At 34.9% G+C, this 23627-nt stretch overlaps 2 protein-coding genes across 6 annotated transcripts in view; one reads left to right on the top strand and one right to left on the bottom strand.

The window, feature by feature from the left end:
• The window catches only part of LOC128862144 (uncharacterized), a 188095-nt gene that overhangs the window by 70156 nt on the left and 94312 nt on the right, over positions 1–23627 (bottom strand). The window lies entirely within an intron of this gene.
• On the top strand, positions 161–1354 carry LOC128862146 (uncharacterized). 2 transcript variants are annotated; one of them, XM_054100612.1, is made up of 3 exons: positions 161–293; positions 368–452; positions 890–1354. In XM_054100612.1, the coding sequence occupies exons 1-3, from the start codon at positions 207–209 to the stop codon at positions 910–912; spliced, it is 195 nt and encodes a 64-aa protein (XP_053956587.1). In that variant the 5' UTR covers positions 161–206; the 3' UTR covers positions 913–1354. The 2 variants fall into 2 exon arrangements, with proteins under 2 accessions (XP_053956587.1, XP_053956586.1); XM_054100611.1 differs by having other exon boundaries at positions 368–468.

Below are 23627 nucleotides of genomic sequence, written 5' to 3'. Positions count from 1 at the left end.
GGGGCTCCATTTATTGAAAATTGAAGTCCAATTTCTTATCGCATGCAATTGAAATTTCCTAACGGCTACAATAAGTACATAAACTTGGTATGAGTGCTTTGCGAGCATATTTTTATACAATGATACAAAATTAAAATTTCAATGAGAATGTTTACAGACACATAGCGATCGTGTGTGAAGCATCACGGTGCGAGTTTGAGCCAAAGATGTGCTCGTGCGCTGCTGATCTAAAGCTATCGAGTGATCACACCGCCTCCTCGCACGACATTTGTGCTATTTTTGCCACTGCTATGGTGAATATATCTGCTGGTTTTTCAATATATTTTTATTTTTTCATTATTCTACTTTATTTTTATTTTTGTTATAGTTTTTCGTTTGCTTGCCACACTTTTCCCTGTTGAACGAAAGTGGCGGTGAAGTGCAAATGAGCAAAAATCTGATGAAAAAGACACGTACGTATACAGATAAGTATGCATATGACAAAGAGAAAATAAAATAAGACAATTGAAGTTTTTATTTTAGATATTGTAGCTTTGCGCTGTCTTGTGTGAGTGTGTATAAGGTGGCGCAACACTAAATTAAATAACTTTACTTTTTTACGAAATACAAAAAATGATTTTGAGTGATGGAAATGTTATTTTCATCTTTACGCGTTCCATTGGTTGTCTATTTGTTTGGCCAAGCTGTCCAGTTCACAAGTGTCAAATTTGATTGACGTACGACACCACTTGCAAAAATTAGAAATCTTCCGATAGGGTGGTTAATTTTGCGCCACCTTGTATGTAGGTATAGCTCTGTGCAAATTCGCGGAATTTGATTTTACAGATATATTGTTTATTCTTGCTAGTTATAGACAATTTTCAATAATTTCAATTTCTTTCACTTATAGCCAATATGAGCTCATACGAATAACGCCAACTCACCAATTTGTTTGCTGTCTTTCGCAGTCGAATGAAATTCGCTTAACTGAATTACTTGTGTGGGCACTTTCTTCAGCTTATTTGCGAAATTTTTTGTGTTTTGCAAAAATTTCAGGTGCGAATATTGTTTATATATTGCGCGTGAAATTTTACAGTGTGTGTACTATATTCTCCTGTTGATTTGTTGTTGGATCACCGAATTGCTTTGCAGACGCCCGAAAAGCATCAAAGTGGATTATTACTCAAAATTTGTGTATGCCAAATTTAACAGACATGCCTTAAATTTATAAGAATATGCATGGTGAAAAAATTATAGCCACAGATGTAGTTTTCAATTAAACAATATTTGATGGTTGGCCATGGCAAATATGCACTTTATCCAAATTTTGTAGGTACATTTCAAAACTGTGTATTAAAAGAATTTTTAAATAAACTTTAGGTATATCCAAAAATAAAACTATTGAGGCGTTTATGAGCTCAATACCAAACAGATATTTCTTTATTGAAATATTTGAAAAGCTTGTTCGCTGTGAGATTATTCTTTCTTTAAAAGCAGACACGATTAAGGAAAACTCGTTCCTGAAAAAAGTTGGTGCTGCATTATTGAAACAGCCCGGCCTTATATCCAGCAAAAGATTGTCACTCCAGAAGCATTTTCCGAAATGTTTGGATAATTTTTATGTTGTCACAACAACAATAGTTGGAAACATTTAAGTACTTTGGTACCTGTAACACCGCTTGCACAATGGCACATAAAAATATTAGGCTTTGTTGTAATTAAGAACCGCGTAGCTCTGCTCTTGTTTTGGAAGGATACCAAATTCAGATATGGCGCCATATAGGCAACTCCTTTTCGTGCTATCGAATGCAACTTCAGAATCGACAAAAAGATGGTATGTGTAAATTCTTCTTTTATGGTTTCTCTTGTCAACAAGTGTGCAAAACTAACACTTCATAAGGCTCTCAATATACCCGTTCTAACCTATGATGCAGAAGAACTTTCTGAGAAATATTTTTGAGCCTTTTCACGTATACTTCAAGCGGCTAGGTCATGTCGTCCGAATGGATACAAACGCTCCGACTCTGGAAGTATTCGATGTAGTACCAGCTGGTGGTGGCAGAGGAAGAGGAAGGTCACCTCTATGTTGGAAAGATGAGGTGAAAGGACTTGGTGTGTCTAAATGGTGCCGGTTAGCACGAGAAAGAAACTATTAGCGCGCTTTATTAAACTCGGCCAAAATCACCAATAAAGAAGAAGAGCCTCTGTTCCTGAAGAAACGGATAAGAGCTAGAAACTTTGTTGATTACACCAAATTTTTTTCACAACGTAAGTGTTGGCTGAAAAATCGAATTGAGAAGATCGACGTAGTTCGATATCCTGAAAACTACAACGCTATGAAGGCATTGACGAATGCAACCTTGTCTATTTTTTTAATTTAAACTATTTGCTCAAAATAATACTCTCGCCTCGTGCGTACTCGGGCATGAAGCTTCGACGCTTCAAATTTTCACTTGTAAATGACGAAGAGAATTTGTTTCAGAACCTGTCGCACTACGAGAACCAGAATATATTGTAAGTCTTGACAATATTAAGTGCGCCAACTGATACTTAAATTCACTTAATTTATATTATTTTGATGACCTTTAAATATTAGGTCTTCGAATTTTTATTTTGTGTACTCTGGGCCGGGTTTTAAATTTTCCCCTTAGAAGAGAAAATCGTGTCGATTAGCGAAAAGTTCCTGGCTTCTGAAGGCACTTAAAACACCGACGTGGCTTGGTATTATGAACATTAGCGTATAACTTGAAAATAGAGAGCAATCTACTCCGGGCCATTTCAAGACAAATGTTATCCAACAAAGCTTTTTGCATTCGATGTTTCCTATTTAGTTTTAATATTTTTTATAATTATTTATTTTATTCGTCTAAGACTTATTGTACAATACATATAAATCCAAGTTTCGGACTTTGTGAAAACCTAGAAAAAAGTACTTAAAATTTTTATCAACATTTAAAACTTTTGAATAAAAAATTGTATTAAAAAAATACAGCAAATTTTCATCAAAATTTAAAACTTTTTAATCAGTAAATTTTTGAATAAAGTTTCAGCTATGGAGTTTTATACCCATTGAATTTGGTATAATAAAGTACAAGTTTTAAGTAACTCGAAATTCGGGTTGATTTTTAACATTTTTTTTTGCTGCCGACTTTTTGCATTTTCTTCATAAAAGAAATACTCCAAAATTTAAAGAAATCGAGGCGATACTTGAGCTACTTCAAATATCTATTTCGTTATACCAAAACTCAATGGGCTATAAATCAGTATACTCGAAATTTTTCTAAAGATCCTGTTTTAAAAATTTAAAATTTTGGATACAATTGATTTTAATTTACTTGGAGGCTGAAACTTGGCTTTATATGGTTTTTGTAGAAGACCAAACTACATATACATATTATCATAAAAAACGAATAGAATTAAATAAGAAACATAACTTTCGAATGTGCTTTAGTTTCAGAAAAACGCCTCGATAAATAGTTCAACAATTTTGGGAAATAGTAAACCCATGCTGAGAAATTATTGAATTATAGGTATTTGCTGTGATTTATTTCACAAAGGTTGGTTGAAAAGTAAGAAGGCAAAATTCAAAAAATGTGAATTTTTAAATGAAACTAGTTTTTGTTTCATTTAATAAAATCTATCTCAACTTTTTTACACTTATAATACTGATTCTTCCATAAATTTAAAGCATCTCTATTCATATAATGTTTTTCCAAGCAGCTGCTAACGAATGTTTGCATTTCATCTTTAACGCCTGTTCGATCACATTTGAAAATAGAAGAGCAGATTATTTTAATACTTTTATTATTCATTTTTATGCCTTTCTTTTGCTGATAAACTTTCCAAAACAAAGAAATTTACCACCCGGTATATCCCTTATTCTTTGCATTGTAAAAAAATTCCCTAAAACAGCACTAAAATTTTGTTTGTGTTCAAAGGAAAGATGAAGTACTGAAATATCGAACAAGTTTTTACTGGTTATTTAACTAAGAACACGCACCCCCCTAACCCCCAAACGAATATTGTCCTTTTAACCTTTTAAATTTTCAGTATACAGAAATTACGTAAAATAACTTAAGTGCAGTTCATAGCTTGTCTGAAAATTAAAAAAATAGGTATCAGCATTTTCTGATACTCACCAACATTCATCTGAAGTGACCTTATTTTATACACTTTTTCTCCCATAAAAATCACTACTTTTAAGGTCTCTTCGAAGAAGTTTTTATTATCGAATTTATGCTCAATATAATTTATATTTAAGTATGTTTGGTTTGTTGTTTTAAACTAATACTCTTTATATGGACCTGGACACTTGTTAAGGGTCAAGTAAAAATTTGTAACAATGCTTTGTTAACACTTTAATCCAGTTATTGCTATTGTTGTTTATTAGCAAAGATGTTTGTTTTTGATGTACGAACATCAAATCGAGTTTGCCTTTAGGGATATGAATTTATATTACATAAACATAAACTTAAACATAAAACGGCAAAAGTAAGTAAGTAAGTACATAAAATGTCGAAAATTTAGTGCAAGTATTTGTGTATAAAGTTTTATAATATTGCAAAAGATATTAGACTCATGTAAAGAAAATGCTTTCTGACAGTTGGTGAGGGTGTAAGTACATATAAATGTGGGCACAAGAGAAAATGTAAACGTATAGAAATATGGGAGTTTAGGAGATTTTATGCGAGTCATAAAATATGGGAATATGGATACAATTTTATTTATTTATATACTTTACTGGTTACAATCTCGTTGCCCATTTGGGTAACTAAAGGGATAAATTAATTCTCTAACGGCTAATAGACAAAAATTTAAGCAAAAGTGTTACATAAATTTTTGCTTGCAAAGTACTAGACATACAAATACATATGTATATATCTTTGTGGAAGTAAACAGTAGAAAAACCGCAGCATTGCGAAAAAATAAACTGCAAAGGTTGGGTTGTCGTTAGCTCAGATCATCAATGAGAACTTCCAACAAAGGCGTTGCAGTCCGCCCAGGATTGGTTACTACTCTTTTATTTTAACTAGAAACTGCCTGCGGTTCTGCGTGCGGCGCTGCCTGCAAAGTATTTTTTATTTGGTGTTACATAATCTAAAGGAACCACTTTTTAAATCTAATTAGCTTCTTATATTCCAAAACAACATGAACTCAATCATTCTTCTGAACACAGGCAAACCTGTTTTCTCATTAAATATTTTGAACAAAACATTTGAAATTATCTATTATGAGCGCAATGATAAGCCTAGTCGCTAATGCTTTTTAATTCTTTGTGATTGTAATTCATTACTTTTCCAATTTTTCAAATAAAAAAAAAAATCGTATAATGACTTGAATGCGACTCCCTTAAAAATAGGTAAGTTTTAACTGATTAGGGATAGAAGCCCACTAACAGAATAAGAATTTAAAATTATACTTCGCTGAATGTGATACATTCGCAACGACTGCCATCCAAATTCGCTGAATTTCAATGCCATTACTCGCGCAGTCCTCTTTTTGCGACCTTGTAAGAAAATGAGTCACACCGCGGATGTGTGACACTGCCTTTCAGTCATTAATTCCACCGGGGCAAAGTTGTCACTGTTAAAATAACATATGATTCAAAAATCAACAACCACCCTGTAAATTGTTGTTTCGGAAACACATGCTTTTTAGACCGAATGTACCATTTTACATAGTCCTTGATCTCAGCGCAAGTTGATCCGAGCATGAAATAAGGTGGGCAAAATATTATTTTTCCATTATTTCGACAATAGCGCCATTTAACGGGCCCGAAACAAGACTTTTACGGTTGAGGAGAGATATTCACACGAATTAAGGCTCTGAAGACGCCATGATGCAGATCAAAACCATTCAACTCCTGTAGGGAGGAGATGAAATTCCATGGGTGTCACGGCAACATTTCTCTGATCTGGATTCCAGTACACAGGAACATAGAGGGAAATAATATTGCTGATGAGCTTGTGAGGAAGGGGACTGAATCAGTCTCAGTGACCTCCTACCCGGACATCGGCATCCCCCTAATTGGAAAGGCATCCTCCTTAGAGAGTAATTTCACAACTTATTTCTCAGAAAAGCGTAGAAAAGATGGAGCTCCTTCTCTTTATGTGCTATTTTGAAACCCTTTTGGCCGTAATAGAACAAATGGAGTACTCGAAAGTCCTGTGAATTCCATGCCATTCAATTTCCAAACTCGTAGCTGTGTCGTTGGACGCTTGGCACACACATGAAAATACTTGGTTTACCATTTAATACCCATTACAGAAGCTGTGGGGACCTTTCAGAGTAGGAGACTGATGAGCATTTTCTCTGTGAATGTCTCTGCGCTAGCCTAAATCCCATAAATGTAATGAACATTAACAGCTCTGGCAGACTGCAGATATTAAAAAGGCGCTTTAGTTCTACTAGAGTGGTACTTCAACCAATTCATTTATCTACCTACCCTTACGTTGTAACAGCCTCGAAATACCAACAACTGTGACTATCAGGAGGGAATTACCTTAACAGCAATTCAAGCAAAGATCTCTGCATTGAAGTGATGTACGATTTCTGACTCTATGATTAGGGAAACCTGCTTCAGCAATAAATTAAAAAAGATACTTTTCTATAGAGCTATTTGAGTGGTAGAAAACGAATGATTGGCTTGAGACATTCCCATTGAGCCAATAGGTGGGAATACAAAAGTATACAATGATAGGTGCATCCAGCTCGCACTAAACATGACATCGCATGGCCATAAAGTACAGCTCGATTATAGAGTTGAAGGCATATTAAGGCCCTCTCCAATAGTCGCGAAGTTGATTCGGTTTTCTGATAACTGGAACAAATTGCCCTCTCTAGGCAGAAAATAAAGAATGTTGACTTATCAAAAAACAAGGTATCGGAAACCAATTTGAGTGGATCAGAGGCCTTCCTATATTTCCAGAAGTTTCAACCAAAGCCGAAATTAGCATCACTCGAACTTTCGGTAGCTTTAGTGATCCTTTTTTATTTACAATCGAAAAACAAGTATTTGCATCTTTTATTATATGATATTAACAACTTTTTTCACTCAAAGTCTTCACCGCCAGTTAGTTCATATATCATCCCCCCGACAATAAATTTATTTTAATTTTCATGCAGATATTTTCGGCGCGAAAGCAGATGTCCTGATTTGATAAAAAATTATATACTTATATACCTCGGATAGTTCTTTACGCATAATTTCTGCATTTAGAATGAAATTTATGTAAGCCAATTAAAAACGAAATATATTTAATATAGTCGTATGTACCTACTCGCGAAATACATCCATAAGTGTTCATACTGTGGTTGCTGTGGCAACAATTCTGAACCAAAATTAGTGTGCCTCTAATTAGTAGACAACATTTTCGGATTGCATGCATCATTAGGCATAGTGATTAACAAGTGCATGTTAGCATTGCTTGTTTCAATTAGAAGGCTTGCCAATTTCATAGCAAACATGTGTAGCCAAACCAAAAAAAAAAAAATGGCTACATCTGTATGAATTTATATTCACATGATTCCCATCAAACGGCAATGAAATTGTGGCAAAATTAGCTGAAAAAAATCAAATCATGATTTCTTTCATTCTATGTTGACACTTTCAAAAATTAAATGCAATTTAAATGCAATTTGTTCACACAACTGCCATATGAATGTCCGCCCTCTGGTGGTGACTTTTTCACACCAACACCCATGTCAGCTGACGCGGTTGCACTGTGGCGGTCATGAGCTGTATGCGCACAAGTAGCACGACGCTCAGGAATTTTGCCAATTAAATTTTATGCTGCACAAAAAGTTGAAAAAGTAGAAAAACTCACAAATACACACATACACACAAATACTCAACAAGGTAGTGGAAATATTTGCCTTGGAGCATATTGCGCGAATTTGAGCGAGTTTGTGAATTTTCCAAAATTAAATTAATTTAAAATGATTTCATTTTATGCTAACGCCTGCCACATGCCCCTGCGCTTTTGCAGTTGCTTAAGGTGGCAGGTGTGACTGCCACAAGACAGTTGTCGAAAATTTAGCGAAAATCAGACACCCAACATTTTTGGACCAACCGAAGCAAGCAAATAGCTATGTACCTATTTATACATACATACATAAATAATGGGTGCTGCTTTTGAAGAGCTTCAGAAATTAAAATGATAATACGAAACAGAAATATTGTTGGAATGGATTTTTTTTATTATAATCTGGAAGATAATTTCGTTGCATATATTTTTTGAATATGACATTCCAATAGTCTATACGATCAGTCCAATTTATAATAAATAAAAAATCTAAATGCGCTCAATTAGTAAAAATGCGACGCAAACGATGGTCATTCGGCTTCAATTCTTGCAAGATCTGTATTTTGTTGGCACGCAATCCCAAATTCTTATGTAAAATGTTCCACGTAGTCGAAGGGTAAAGGCCAATAAGTTGAGAGTGACGACGAATCGATGTATCGGCGTCTACTTCAGCACTTTACTCCATGCAATTCGCGCACAGATTTTTTTCCAAGTAAATTTCCACAATTTGGAAGTGTTGTTTTTCCGTTAAATGATTCATGATGACTTGCCAAACTTTACTGAACAGAAATGTCAACACAGTTTACCACACCCAGCTGTCAAACCATAGTTATCGATATCGATAGTTCTCATGCAGCCAAAAACACCCGATACAAGCATACATACAAAGATTTTTAAGAATCATTTGCTGCCAATTAAATAATAATTTACTTACGAAATATGTATACTATAGATTAAAAGGACGTGCGTGTGTGTGCATGTAGATGCTTAAAATTGTTGTAAGAGCAAATATTTTAATAATCCGATAAAGCATTGGCTGGGAGGGGGTAAGTGGTTAAATACCACTCATTAAAATTAGTTCTTCATATAACTAATTTACATATTTTTGTACATACATTTGTAAATATAAATAAATTTTTATTGCTCCTTCAGAAAATGAATTCTCAGCGTTTTATTAATAACTCAGTAAATGTTTGCGTCAGCTGCTTAGCGAAATATTTTCTAAGTGGCAATTATATGAAAATACTTCTTTTACATATATACCTAAAACACACACATATGCATACATGGCGGGCAATACCACATTGTGTACTCATTTATCATAAATAAAACAGTTCGATAGCATTATCACACAAATTGGATGTATGTAATTAACAGATTTCAGTAGATTGAATTTATTACGAATACGAATAACCTTTTTTAACTTCTTTTTGGGAGCGCAACTGGATTTGCTTTGATTGAATTTAAAGAAATCGAAAGAAAAGCGTATTTTGCAAAGCACTCAGGCGCCAGAGGCAAAGGCTAATTTACTGGTGAAACTGGGGCCTATTTTGAGGCAAAAGATAAATCGTTCATGAAAAGTGATATTGAAATGTTAGAGCGGCGGTAGAATGATTGCGTTGTTCTTGATGGAAATTACGTTGAAGAATAAAACTAATTTGAACAAAAAAAAAAATTGTTTTCTTTGTTAGGCATGGGACTTTTCAGCCCATGTGCTATTTATACGAGTATTACTTTTTATTGTATATTACTTACATTATATAATTTATCTACTTCCCAAATAACTCTCACTCTTTAATCGACCTGGGATATTTTCGAGGAATAAATAATATGAAAGGTCTGTCCTCAGGTCTTATGGCTTAAAAACGCGCCACTTTTGCGCAGCTACTGCATTCCATTCAGCAGCGGTAGTGTGTGGAATCTTCTCACGAATTTAAGCTCCAAATATCTCTTTCGGTTACCCGAACACTGTCGAATTTTCCAAGCTAGGAAGTACAGTCTGAGTCGGAAAAGGAACCGCGATTATTCATGAAGTATAAAAGACATATATTTAGAATTTTTTTTACATGAAAGTATGTACAAAACTACGAGATGCAATTACTCAATAAGCCGTGTAGTCTTCATCGTTGTCGAGTATAGCCTGGCATCTTATTCATGCTTTGGACCAACTTTTCTGAGTATCTCATCGGCAAACAGTACTAGATTTTGTGAACTTGACGCAAGATGCGTTTTCATAATCCCCCATACATTTTCAATGGGGTTTTCGTCTGGGGACTGGGAAGGCCAGTCCAATACTGTGACACCATTTTCTTGTTTTGTTGTTTCTCAATGTGTTTTTCTGAGAGCAGTGGTTTTGATGATGTGGGGCGAACATATCCTATCGCCTCCTTCAATCGTCGTTCGATTGTGTTGATACTCGCATTTATTCCCTTTTTAGCAAGAATTGTGAGTGCTTGGCGTAGTCGTAAAGAAGGGCCCTCTTGAAAAGTTGGACGATCACTTTATCCTGCTTTTTTGTCGTCACTCGCTTCAAGCCGCGCTCGGAAAAGCCATCGAAATTTTAGTACACGTTATACCGCTGATTTCACATAACAACAAACTTTTTTGATTTTTTAATCTCTTTTGCAGCCGCGGCGTAAGATAATTTCGGCCCTTTCGAATGCGTGCATAAAAATACCGCCTCAAAACGCTTTGCGTACTTCTCATTCATTTTTGTTTGGTTGCGTTTACGGGAAAGTTTCAAACGACACTAACCTGATTTAGCACTGACATCGTAGCCTTACGTAGAGTAAGAGTATTATGGAGCAAAAAGCAAAACGCAATATATATTTTGAAGTTACAAGAAAAAACCCGGTTCTTTTCTTCTGACACAGACTGCATCTTGAAAACGAATCATTATCATCGTCTGTAGGGATTAGCCAGACTGCTATTCAATCTCTGAGGCCATACTTGTTTAAATCCAAAGGTAGGTAGAATGGAATACATAGAAAATAAGCCGATATATTCTAAAGTGTTACTAATGGGATTCACTTTATTAAAGTACGGCTTGTCAAATTAGACCGGAGGTAATTACGCGTTGTGTGGTATTTGTAAGTGTTGGGCAAATATTTTGCAATTAATAAAAGGCCGCTAGTTGGCTGGACATATTTTTCGAAAATGTTAAAGGCTGTACACCTCAGGTGCAATTAGGAGTGAGCAACGATTTATCGCTCTCCTCTTCAACAGTCCGGTAGTCGTTGATAGGTATCCTAGGTGTGTAATATTTAATGTGAGTGCTTGGTCTTTTTGTTTGAGCGTATTGCCGGAATTGCTGTGCCAAATTAGAATTTTTATGCTAACATTAAATAAAATAAAATATCGACAAAAACAAATATTAAATAATATCTTTGACTAGGAAAATTTACAAAAATAAATGTTTTTAATAGATTTGTTAGCTATAATAATGGTAATGGTCATGGTAGTACGGCTAGGCTAAGGCCTCTATGCACTGCGACCAGATTGATCTATTGTGCGCCCCTAATTATTTAATTATAATTATTTAGTATACCGAGGAATCAAACCAGCTCTTTAGGAGGGAGTCTTGTAAGTCTTCCTCCTCTAGAGGGCACGAGCCCAGGATTCTGTGTCTCTTGTGGCCCAAAGCCTATAACTATTATAATACTTTTTTATTGAGAAATATATACATTTGCACAACATTTTTTAGACTTTTCGGTACGATTTTGTATCAAATTGAATCAGTTTTTATGAAACCATGAGCATTTTCGTATCAGGTTATCTTAGCTATGGGCACTTTTGGACGACTACCTGAGAGTGTTTGTTGGTACAACTTTTCTCTATAGTGTCGTAGCTTGTTTTTGGCAATTAATTATATCAGTCAACCGCAGGTGTGCTCTGCGATTATCACTATGGATAAAAATATCGAACAAAGAACTTATCTTCAATTTTGTATTTTGAACGGGACTTCGTGTGCCGAATCGTTGAAAATGGCGAGTGTGCTTTATAAAAAGCACGGGTCTACGAGTGGTATATGGCTTTTGCAGAGGGTCGAGAAGTCGTGGAAGATTTGTCCCGATCTGGTCGTCCATCAATGCCTTCAACAGATGAAAACGTCGTCAAAGTCAAGAAAATGGGGCTGAAAAACCATCATTTAAGTTTTAAGGAGGTAGCTTGTGACCTTAGCGTGTCTCACGAATCAATTCGCAACATTTAAACCATCTATTGAGCATGAGATGTGTGACTGTTCGACTCGTTGCAAGAGAGTTGAATTTCTTTCAAAAATTCATCGGAAGAAGGTGGCTGAAGACATGTTTGAGCAAGTGAATTCGGACAAAAGGTTTCTCCAGAACATCATAACAGGTGCTGAGACGTGGGAATATGAGTTTGAAATGCAAACCATGAAAGAAAACATAAGGAAAACTGAGCAAGCTTAATTTACGTAATAGGACTGTATGAGAAAGTCTATCAAATGCTTTAAAAAAGTGAGCAAAAGTTGAAAAACAATATTCACCAAAGGCTGCTAGATTGTAACGAGACTAAACTATAAAACCCCTCATAAATCCATCGTACGTACATCTTTTCGCTTAGAATTCCCTCGAAAAGTTTGGATATGGTATACGGCTTCGAGATCGGCTTTTAATTGCATACAGGCTTCTTTTTGAAATTTGTGATTTTTCAGTCATAGATAAAAGCTAAAGAGATAATGGATCATTAAAAATTATTTTGCTAAGAGTAACAATGGCCGGTAAATTTTTGAGAAGAATTACGTCTTAACCGTCTGTGTAGAAGTTTTCAAACTCAAGATCCCATTCTCAATGACCCCTAGAAGCAATGTCCCCTCGCCAAAATTCAGTGATGAAAGTTGATTAAGATCGCAAAAAGAAAACTACTAAAATTAGATTTAAAAAAAATGGCAAGCAAATTGATTAAATTCGTAGGTGTAGTAGCACCGCAGAAGGGACACCAGCGCTAGACAGTTTAGGCTTAACAAATCGTCAAAAGGGCATAGGATCTGACTCATTACCATATTTTTTTCAGTTCTAAAAATATAGTTCCTATAGAAAATTATTTAAACAGTTAAAATGGAAAGCATCGCTTAACCTCAGCGATCAGTTGAAATGTACTAAAGAGAAAAACAGAGAAATCTGAAGCATATATTGAAATTAGATGTTGGAAAATTGCTTAAGTGCAGACTTAGTAGGTAATAGACAAAAAAAAAAAAAGAAATAAAAACAATATACCCAAGGAGCTTATGAGTAAAAAGCAGTCCGTAATTTAGATGAAAATAGTCAAAAATGCTGACAAATTTCCCGACTAATTTGATAAAAATAATATGAGTGACTAAAGGATATATTTTTAGTAGAGAAGAATTTAGATGTCAACATGTCAATGCGCGTCATTTAGAATTTTTACGACACCAATATACACATACATATAACTACATTGTATTTGTGTGAGAATCAAGTGTGTAAGTAAACAAAGCTATTTTGGTAGCAGTATTTTTAGTGGCTCCTGGGTGGAAATGATTTCATTGCTAAGTCATGCACAAAAGCGATTACACTATTAAAATGACATTTTTTTTAAGTAACGTAAAAGGTTATTTTAATATTGTATCTCAAAAAAAAAAAAATTAAACAAATGTAAGGTGAATATGGATGAGATGTAAAGGGTAATCTCAAACACGAGTGTTGCTTCAGTAAACAATTTCAGCAGCGAGAAGCAAAATACAAAAATGTTACTCAACTTTAGTACATTCTACTGAAAATAAATACATAATACGTATGTACAAACATATGGAATCATACGCAGAAGATTTCTCATATGACGACTGATGTCAGCTCGAGGAGCTGCTGTTGCTATGAGGGGATGAGGTTCGAGATAGATGCGCATGTTAGGACAACTTGCTGAGAGATTGTTCTTAAATAGAATATTTGGAGAGTGTATAAATACAAAATAAAGGGTGGACTAAACCTTAGTGCACTGGTGACGAATTACTGCTAATGTTATGGGCATTATATAAGTATGTGTTCAGTATATAGAAATGCTTTATTTATACCTGTGTGCCGGAGGCAGTTTTGTATCGTAGGGGTGTTACTAGATTAGTTCAACATTTTTCTTATGACTAGTAAAGCTAAATAATCGATTATATATATAATTAAGATAAACACAAAGGTGTAGTAAGTGTCGTACTGGTGTATGTCATAAAATTTTAATGGCTAAAAATATATTCGAGGGATGTGCAAGGTAAGCGCACAAGTTATAGTAAGAATATTCACATCTCGCTAAATAGTTGGTTGTGGTTTCAAGACCTCTGAAAACTTAAGGATTTAAACGACACTTATCACAACTTGTGGTTCACTTAATTGTATATATTATATTATGTAAGTATACTCGTATTAAATGAAGTAGGAAGTTCTGGGCGTTTCCCTGCAGATGCCTTTAGAGAGACGTAGTATACCAGAATGTATAAATTAGGTTATACTACATGGCGATTTAAAGGTGACAATAAGTTTTAAAAAAGTTCTTTGGCAATTTTGTTACTTGAGAGGCCATAATAAAGGTAAAAAAATAAATAAAATTCGATTCATTCTCCAGTTCCATCACGGCCAACATGAAAATTCCCGTCGAAAGTAAGCCATGCACCCCTTTTACAGGTAAGCATACATTTTGACATTTACTTTTTTACTGTATTTTAACTTTAATTTTAATTTTTCGATAAAAAAAAGTTCATTATTTATCGAAATCATAGAATGTTTATCAATATTTGTAAATTTTTAAACAGATTCTTTAGAAAACGCATAAATATCTATACTTCTGTATGCAATTTTATACCTCACTCATTTTTAGTACTATAAAAAGAATATCTGAGGAGCTTAAAAAAATACCTTGGTTAAAAAATGCTTTTGTTGTTGGAATGGTTTCATAAAGAGACCAGTTTTTTTTATACAAAATAAATTAAATAATTGGCGCGTACACTTTTGTTAGGTGTTTGGCCGGGCTCCTCCTCCTATTTGTGGCGTGTGTTTTGATGTTGTTCGACAAATGGAGCTTTAATTCGAAATATGTTGATATTTTACGAAACTTAAATTAATTATTAAGAAAAGTAAAATCTATCTCGCGTATCGGCACTCACGTCACTGTTGACAGTTATAATTTTGAGGTTGTAAAAGACTTCGTTTATTTAGGAACCAGCATTAACACCGATAACAATGTCAGCCTTGAAATCCAACGTAGAATCTCTCTTGCCAACAAGTGCTACTTTGGACTAAGTAGGCAACTGAGCAGTAAAGTCCTCTCTCGACGAACAAAACTAACACTCTACAAGACTCTCATCATGCCCGTCCTAACGTATGGCGCAGAAGCTTGGACGATGACAACATCCGATGAAGCGACGGTTGGAGTGTTCGAGAGAAAGATTCTGCGTAAGATTTTTGGACCTTTGCACGTTGGCAACGGCGAATATCGCAGACGATGGAACGATGAGCTGTATGAGCTTTACGACGACATAGACATAGCGCAGCGAATAAAGATCCAGCGGCTTCGTTGGCTGGGTCATGTCGTCCGAATGGATACAAACGCTCCGGCTTTGAAAGTATTCGATGCGGTACCAGCTGGTGGTAGTAGAGGAAGAGGAAGGCCTCCTCTGCGTTGGAAAGATCAGGTGGAGAAGGACTTGGCTTCACTTGGTGTGTCCAATTGGCGCCGGTTAGCACGAGAAAGAAACGACTGGCGCGCTTTGTTAAACTCGGCCAAAATCGCGTAAGCGGTTATCGCGCCAATTAAGAAGAAGAAGAAAATCTACAGAACGAAGAAAGTATAAGAAAAAAGTATTATATTAAGAAGAAACAAGATCCCGCTTGGCTTATAACTTGTTAACTTATTCGTGGCATTGATTTGAGTTTTTATAATATATATTGATACATTTTTGACCATTCGACATTAATCGCTCTTCTAAGGGTTTTAGCGCTATCAAGGTAGGTAAGTAGTTAGGTGAAATGTTTGAAGTGCCAGTTTTGATACTATTATGAGACCTCCACAGGCAGATATCTACAGGCAGCCAGAGCTGTTGATATAATGGAGAAGATTGATGAGATCTAGGTTGGCGCACTGCCCCAGGCTGTCGAAGAATAGAGCGCCAAGTGATGTTAATCGTCTAGCTGCCAAACCCGGACATTTACAGAGAAAGTGCTCAACAGTCTTCTTCTCTGAAAGATCCACACAGCTTCAGAAATGGGGGTTAAATGGTAACGCTAGCTTTTCCGCGTGTATGCCGATCATCCAGTGACTGGTAAACTCAGCTACGAGTTTGGAAATTGAATGGCGAGGAGTCCAAAGTACTTTCTGAGTCCTGTGTGTATTGTACTGGGCCAACGGGTTTTCGAAATAGCACATGAAGATATGGAGCATCATCTTTTCTGCGCTTTCCCGAGAAATAATTTGTGCAGTTCCTCTTTAACAACTGTCAGGGGGATGCCGATGACCGGGTAGGAGGTCTCTGAGGACAATTTAACCCCTAACCTCATCAGTAATTTCATTTCCCTCTATGTTCCTTTGTCCTGGAACCCAGATCAAAGAAAGGCTAGCTGCACACTTAAGAGATTTGATCTCCTGTTTAAAGGAGTTAACTAATTTCATTCTGCAGTATGGCGTCATCAGAGCCTTAATGTTAATATCTCTCTCGCTCCCGCGTTTCCTAAGAATTTTTTTGCATGCCTGCAGGATCGCAAAGACCTCTGCTTGAAAAACACTAGCAGTGCTCGGCAGTTTAAAGGAGATAGATAAATTGCCTGATTTAGAGAAAACCCCTGCTCCAACTCCCGATTCCATCTTGGAACTGTCAGTGAAGACAGAGGTGCAAGCCTCGGTGCAGATTTTCCGCTCGATCCCATCCTGTCTATTTGGAAAGATTGCCCTAGCACGACCCTCAAGCCTAGAGCTTGTGGTTATAGAGATTTGTTCGAAGTTCGGAGAAATATGGTTTTAATTGCCCAAAAATGCTACCATGTCCCTTGAGAGATTGCCTTCAGAGGCCAACCTTCTTTAACCTGATTGCACTTTGAGCTGCGATGGAAATAACGTAAAAGTCGATGGGAAGTAGGTGTAAAACGTTATTCACGACAGCACTGGGACAAGTTTTAGATGCTCCGGTGATGGCAATACATGCCCTTTGTACCCTCCCCAGTTTAGTGATATTATAGCCCTTCCGAAGAGCTTCCTACCAAACCAGGCAACCATACATTAGCGCTATCAAACTGTCTTCCAATTTTTAAAACCGAAAGAAAAAGTATTGTCCATACATTTTCTATCGGGTTAACGTGAGTGTTGCAGTCAGGCCATTAAAAAATTGGTAGTTTTTTCGCTGCCAAAAATTCTTTTGTTGCTTTGGAGGCATGAACGGCTGCAATATCGTACTGGAAAATACACCCCTCCTCGATGTTATCATAAAAAAAAGTAATGCGTATTGCGTCTATAAAATTTATATACTTGACAAATTAATTTGTGTGGATATGAAACCTATAGGCGATTTGCTTTTGACACTAATGACTGTCTAAACCATGATAGAAACCTCTGCGAAATTAAAAGCCATTCTCTCCTCATTTTCTTCCGTTTAACATGCCAATATATGTGGAAACCACCGGAAAATATTACTCTTTCCTATTAATCTTCCCAAGATTAGTATTTTTCTGCAAATGTCAAACTGACCTCTTTGTGTCGTTTGGTTAACTTAGGTTTACTTCTTGTAGATATTCCAGACGAACATACGCTTGCAAAATTTACTTATGCAATTTGCAAATTAAGGATGTGTTGAGGGCTATCTGATTTGTTTATGGCTAAACGTTTAATTTTCCCAACATCTCTAGCGCTAAGTTTTTTAATTTTCCACTACTTCTCTTGGCACAACAGTACTTTTCTGTCAAATGGAAGTAATGTAAAGCCTCAGTTTACCTTTTTTACTTTCGAAGCAGTCTCTTGCATTGTAAGCCTTTCTCCCATGCTAACATTTTTCTCTGCTGAAATCCAGAAAAAGCTTTTCCGCGCGGCATATTTTCTGTTTCTAAACCTAAACACCCACATAAGTATGAGAACGAAATAAAGCGATAAAAAACACCCATAAAATAATAATTCTAACGTAATAACTGACATTGTAAGCTTTTAAATTAAAAACAAACATTTTTGGCCTTATAATTATTTGGTTTTGCATAAAACAGGAATTCACAGGAATAAAATACCAGCAATAAATGAGGAATAATTACGGAAAACTTTAAACATGCATCCAACTAAACGATACTGGAACAGTTTTGTATTATTGCTTTAGTAGATATCATCATAATCACCTTGGTCTTATAATTTTTTCGTATGCGGTATCTCATGCAAATAATTAAAAAATAAATAACTAAATAAATTAAAAAATTTGCAGTGTAGATTTTCACCAAAAGCGAAAATTTACTATTTCTGCTATTGATTTATTTTATGTTTAATTTTTTCATATATTTTTTCCTCTAGAAATATATCTAAAGATTCGTCATTCTTCGTCTGCATATATACATAAGCGCTCAGCCATCATTTCTCAACCTGTTTTCTTTAGAAATTTCTTGAATATTTTCGGCATTATTGATGCTAGCGCTACGGTTTTATTGTAAATATAAGCACATACGTGAGTTTTTGACGTATGCAGACTTTGACGTTGAGTCTGTTGTGGATTGATGCCTTCAGGTGCAATTAGATTAAAGCATGGCAATTGTAGACATTACCAGCTGCACGTAAGCGTATTGGATATAGCTTTTATTAGGTCTATTGTTATCTATATATTCGCATATATGCGTAACTCGGCAAAAAGTACGGTGAATTCATACAAAAGACCGTTCAAAGAGATTGATTTTCACAGTTAACAAATTCATCTTGCTTTGGTTTTTGCCATCACCATCATACAGTAACAAAAAAATTTAATGGAATGTTTGCGACTAATTGTCCAAAAACTCCATCTCACCATATGCATATATACCTCACCAATTGTACATACAGTGGTTCACATAAGTATTCGCATACTTCCTTGTATGTAAAAATTTCAAATTTCAAATACGTTTCGCTAAAGCCAAGCCCTGGGTTAGTTATTAACTGTTTCCATTGCGTGTTTGATGAAAATTATGTTTTAACTGTAATCCCTCTGGCTTATTTTTGTGTATGTATGTACATCTAAGATTTAGACGATAGCACCTAATCAAATTGCTTTGGTATTGACAAACTGCAAGACACTGCCATATTCCAATATGAAATAAGTAATAAAAGGAGAATAATCACGTAAGCGAATATTATTGCTGGCCATATTAAAAATGATAAAGAAAAACCAGTTTTATTGGAGAAAAGCAAGTATACATTTTTTTGATCTGATGGTAATCATATGGTATGGCAATGAAGTCAAACTAACAGCAAATCAAAAACATTAAATCTAATGTTAAGTAAGGGCTTAGATTCTGTTATGGTTTGGGATTGTGTGCTATCTCCGGGAGTAGGAAAACTAGACTTTTTTAAATGGCTCGGCGGATCAGCATATTTGTTTATAAAGGGTGGATAAATTTCAAGGGCCGATGTTGAATGTGAACCACACCTAAACGTCAACGACACCGTTGGACTTCTTTCTTTGGGGTTATTTGAAAGAAAAGGTGCTAGAGGATGAGATAATTCGGCACATTAACGACATAGAACCTCAATTATGACTCAGCGTCGTCGAAAATTTGGACCATCGGATGGAGGTGGCCACGACTGCCATTTGTTCCATACGTAATTGAGCCATGCCAATATTATCATAAGATATTACAATAATTTCCTAAAAAAGTTGTATTTTATTCAAAATCCCCACTATCCACAAGGAAAGTTTACAATTCAGGGCAGAAAAAATGGGTATGTCGATAAACGAGTTTGGAAACGAGAATAGATAAAATTTGACGTGTATTTTTTCGAATCACCAAATTTGATAGAATCTATATCAAGTCGCTTAATGTCAAGTGGCTCCAAAACCAATGGCTATTATTCGAGGCTTTAAATAGTTTTTACATATGTTTGCACATCACTTTTGCAATGCAATATACATTTGGGAATATTGAATTTTGATGTTTTTGAAGCAATTATTTTTTTAATAGCAATTATTTTCAATTACTCCGGTGGTCTAGAAATTTAAAAAAATCGACTTTTTTCGATAATTCAAAAATGTAGTATCTTAAGAATATACTATATTTGAACTTTCATGTGCAAATTCCAAATATTATAGCTTCTACATCCCATCAAATAGATAGAGAGTGATCCGCGTGGAACGGCTATTGTCGGAACTAGAACCATTTCCTCTTTTTTACACTAAAAAACTAGTGAAGAAAGACCAGATTTTACGAACTTTTTTTTTCAATTTTTAATTTTTTTTTTCGATTTGTTCTAGTTGCGGCCATAACTGCACTCTTTCTGATTAAGCATCTTCTTGTGTTTCGGATGAGTAGAAGTCTCGAAGTCGACGTAGGGGATGATTTTTCGGAAAGGTCATTTTCAGCGGAATTTTTAAATAATAAATATTGTTTTTAAAATAAAATAAACATTTTCTTATATACTCAATAGATGTAGGAATAAACACGAACAATTTAAATATGGTTTTTTTAATTTTTAATAGCAAAAAAAAAAAAAATCGTGGAAATAGGTGAAATTGTCGTGCTTTACACCACCGGGTTCCCTTAATAGCTTGTAAAATAATTAATAAATAAATTTAAACAAAATACAAAAACTTAAAGAATTTCTTAATCGTCTACGCATGAAAAATACTTATGTGACCCACTGTATGTGATTTCACAACCACCGAACTCCCCTATTTTGGCTTCAGCTGATTTTTGTTTTCTTGCCAAAACTCAAATTAGCGAACCAAGGCATCTGCTTTCAGTCGATGGAAGATATGAAAAAGGATTCGCTTAAAAAATATTTTGATGACTGTAATATTCGTTGGCTTAAGTGTATTATCTCAGAAGGCCCATACTTTAAAACAGATAGAATAAATAAATAAAAAGTATGTACAAATAATATTTAATATTCTTTTTACTAGTTCTTGGCACTTTTTTGACAAAAGATATGATATAACTAATTCAAACAAAAAAAAAAGGTTTTAACACACTAATATTCAATATTTATTTTGCTTTATTATTTTCGCAAATGAAATGAAAATCGTTATTAGTTTGTTTGTTTTTTCTACATAAGTAGACATATACATATGCATGTATTTGTATGCCGACAATTTTTTTCTTTTGCCACGACGCTGTGCTTGTTGCTGTGCTATACACATACAAATTTTTCTATTTTAAACATTATTCTTTTTAATTTGCGCTTCGATATGAGAAAAATTTTCGTTTAGACAGCTAGCAAAGCAGCTGAATAACAAAAGCTATTGTATTAAAAAGCAACTGAAGAGCTGAAGGAAATCTAAATATCTTGCTTGGTAGGACGGCAGGCGGGCAGCCTTGACGCGATCGGTTAAAAATAATATCACCTGTACATTATTGCCTTGTATTTGTTTTCGGTATTTTTGTGTCATTATTTATGAGATGCTTGTTGTTGTTATTATCTTCAGTCATGAAATATCTCAAACGAGCCATTTTAAATTTCAAACTAAATAAGAGGAAACATAAAAAAAAATATTGAGAATTCCAATCGTTAGAGAATGAGGTCAAAGAAAATTAGAAATACTCGTACATATGTATGTATATACAGTGCTGGACTTAAGTATAGGCACAATCCGCTTTATAAAAAGAACTGCAGTTTTATTTGTATTCAGAAAAACGATATATTTATTTTGTAGGTATATTATAGGTGTAGAGTTTATACATTAAAAAATAGCTATGAAAACTAAATACATTTTCTTTGCAAATATAGTTTAAAAATAAAAAAATTAAAATTAATTCGATATTTTACTGGACAAAAGTATAGGCACAACTACTTAAACGATAACCAAAATGCGTTGAAATTTTAATTTAATATTTTGTTGGTAACCCTTTCTGTTTTATGACGGCCTTAAGTCTATTTGGCATTGAGTGGACAAGTTTTTTTGTTATATTTTCGCCAATATTAAGCCACTCTTCCATTAAAGCTGCTTTTAGCTCAACCTTATTTGAAATTGTGCGTTTTCGAATTCTTCTCTCCAATTCCTCCCACAAATGTTCTATCGGATTTAAGTCTGGTGACTGCGGAGGGTGTGGTAAGACGTGTGAAACGTTATAAGCGAGCCACATCTTGACGTCATGGGCTGTATGCTCCGGGTCGTTGTCATGTTGAAATGTGAACGACCCGGGTAAGTTCAGTTTTTCAGCGCTTTTCTTCACATTTTCCTTTAAGATGTTTAAGTAAACTGTCTTGCCCATAATCTCATTAATGAAAACAAGCTCTCCCACACCCGCAGAAGACATACAGCCCCATACCAACATCCCCCCACCACCATACTTAACCGTTGGCAAAAGATTTCGAGATTCCATTGCAGTGTTACGTTTTCGCCATACCCTTGTGTGTCCATCAGGCCGGAAAATGTTGAACTTGCTTTCATCAGAAAAGAATACCTGATCCCAGAAATCGCTTGGCTTGTTTTCAAACTCTTTGGCATACTCCAATCGCTCCTTCTGATTGATGACAGATGTCAAGGGCTTTCGTCTAGCCACACGAGAGTTATAACCAGCCTCATGCAACACTCTTTGTACAGTTTTAAAGTGCACATCTTTGCCAATTTCTGCCTTTACCTCTGCAGCAACCTGTGAAGATGTAATTTTTGGATCACGTTTCACTTTTCGTATGACCTGAGCACGTTCTCTCTCTGTTAATTTGCGCGGACGACCACAGCGACTTGCATTTTCAAAGTTTGTTTCACCTTTGAAGCGATTTACAATGGTCCGTATGGTAAAACGACTACGATCCATTAATTCACCGATCTCTGCAAACGATTTTCCTTGGCTATGCAAGTGTAAAATGATTTTACGCTCCGATACTGTTGTTTCAGTTTTTTTTGGGCTCATTATAAAGAGTTTACAAACAAAATAATTATTTACAAAAATGTTATCAACTTTTCGCTTGTTTGAATCAATAAAAAATAATAACGGTACACATAGGAATGTGCTGAATATAAAAGTGTTGCCAGATAATTGAAACAGATACTGAAACAGACGCGCACAAAAAATTATGCAAGTAGTTGTGCCTATACTTTTGTCCAGTAAAATATCGGATTAATTTTAATTTTTTTATTTTTGAACTTTATTTCCAAAGAAAATGTATTTAGTTTTCATATCTATTTTTTAATGTATAAACTCTACACCTATAATATACCTACAAAATAAATATATCGTTTTTCTGAATACAAATGAAACTGCAGTTCTTTTTATAAAGCGGATTGTGCCTATACTTAAGTCCAGCACTGTATGTATATGCATGTATGTTTGAGATATTAATTTGGATGAAATGTAATGTTATGAGAATAATATCAATTTCTAAATTTCGCAATTAATTCCTATATTTTTAATTATGTTATAAATTAGCGTGCAAAACTTCTATGAATGTTCTGGAACCTCTTAATGGAGCATTCTAGCCATAAGCTATAGAAAACCTTCGACCGAAAATTCTTAGGTGTGTATGTGCCAAACTATTGGTACAAGTTTTATAAACCCGCGCCTGTTTGTTCACATAATTAAATTTCAAAAACAAAAAAAGTGTATTTCTGTTAGAAATTAAGTAAAATTACTCAAATCATGTAAAAGTAATGTACATATATCGTTTTTTTTTTAGTTACATAAGAACTGTCCATATCGATAATTCTTATATAATACCATTTTTAGGAAACAT

The sequence above is a fragment of the Anastrepha ludens genome, chromosome 4 (genome assembly GCF_028408465.1).
Source record: "Anastrepha ludens isolate Willacy chromosome 4, idAnaLude1.1, whole genome shotgun sequence".
Taxonomy (NCBI): domain Eukaryota; kingdom Metazoa; phylum Arthropoda; class Insecta; order Diptera; family Tephritidae; genus Anastrepha; species Anastrepha ludens.
This window is presented reverse-complemented; position numbering and strand designations above follow the sequence as displayed.

Excerpts from the sequence above, each read along its gene's own strand:
- LOC128862146 (XM_054100611.1), top strand. The coding sequence starts at position 207 with ATGTGCTCGTGCGCTGCTGATCTAAAGCTATCGAGTGATCACACCGCC. Across the intron at positions 294-367 it reads CTATTTTTGCCACTGCTATG|TTTTTCGTTTGCTTGCCACA; the intron begins GTGAATATATCT and ends TTTTTGTTATAG. Across the intron at positions 469-889 it reads ACACGTACGTATACAGATAA|CCAATATGAGCTCATACGAA; the intron begins GTATGCATATGA and ends TTTCACTTATAG.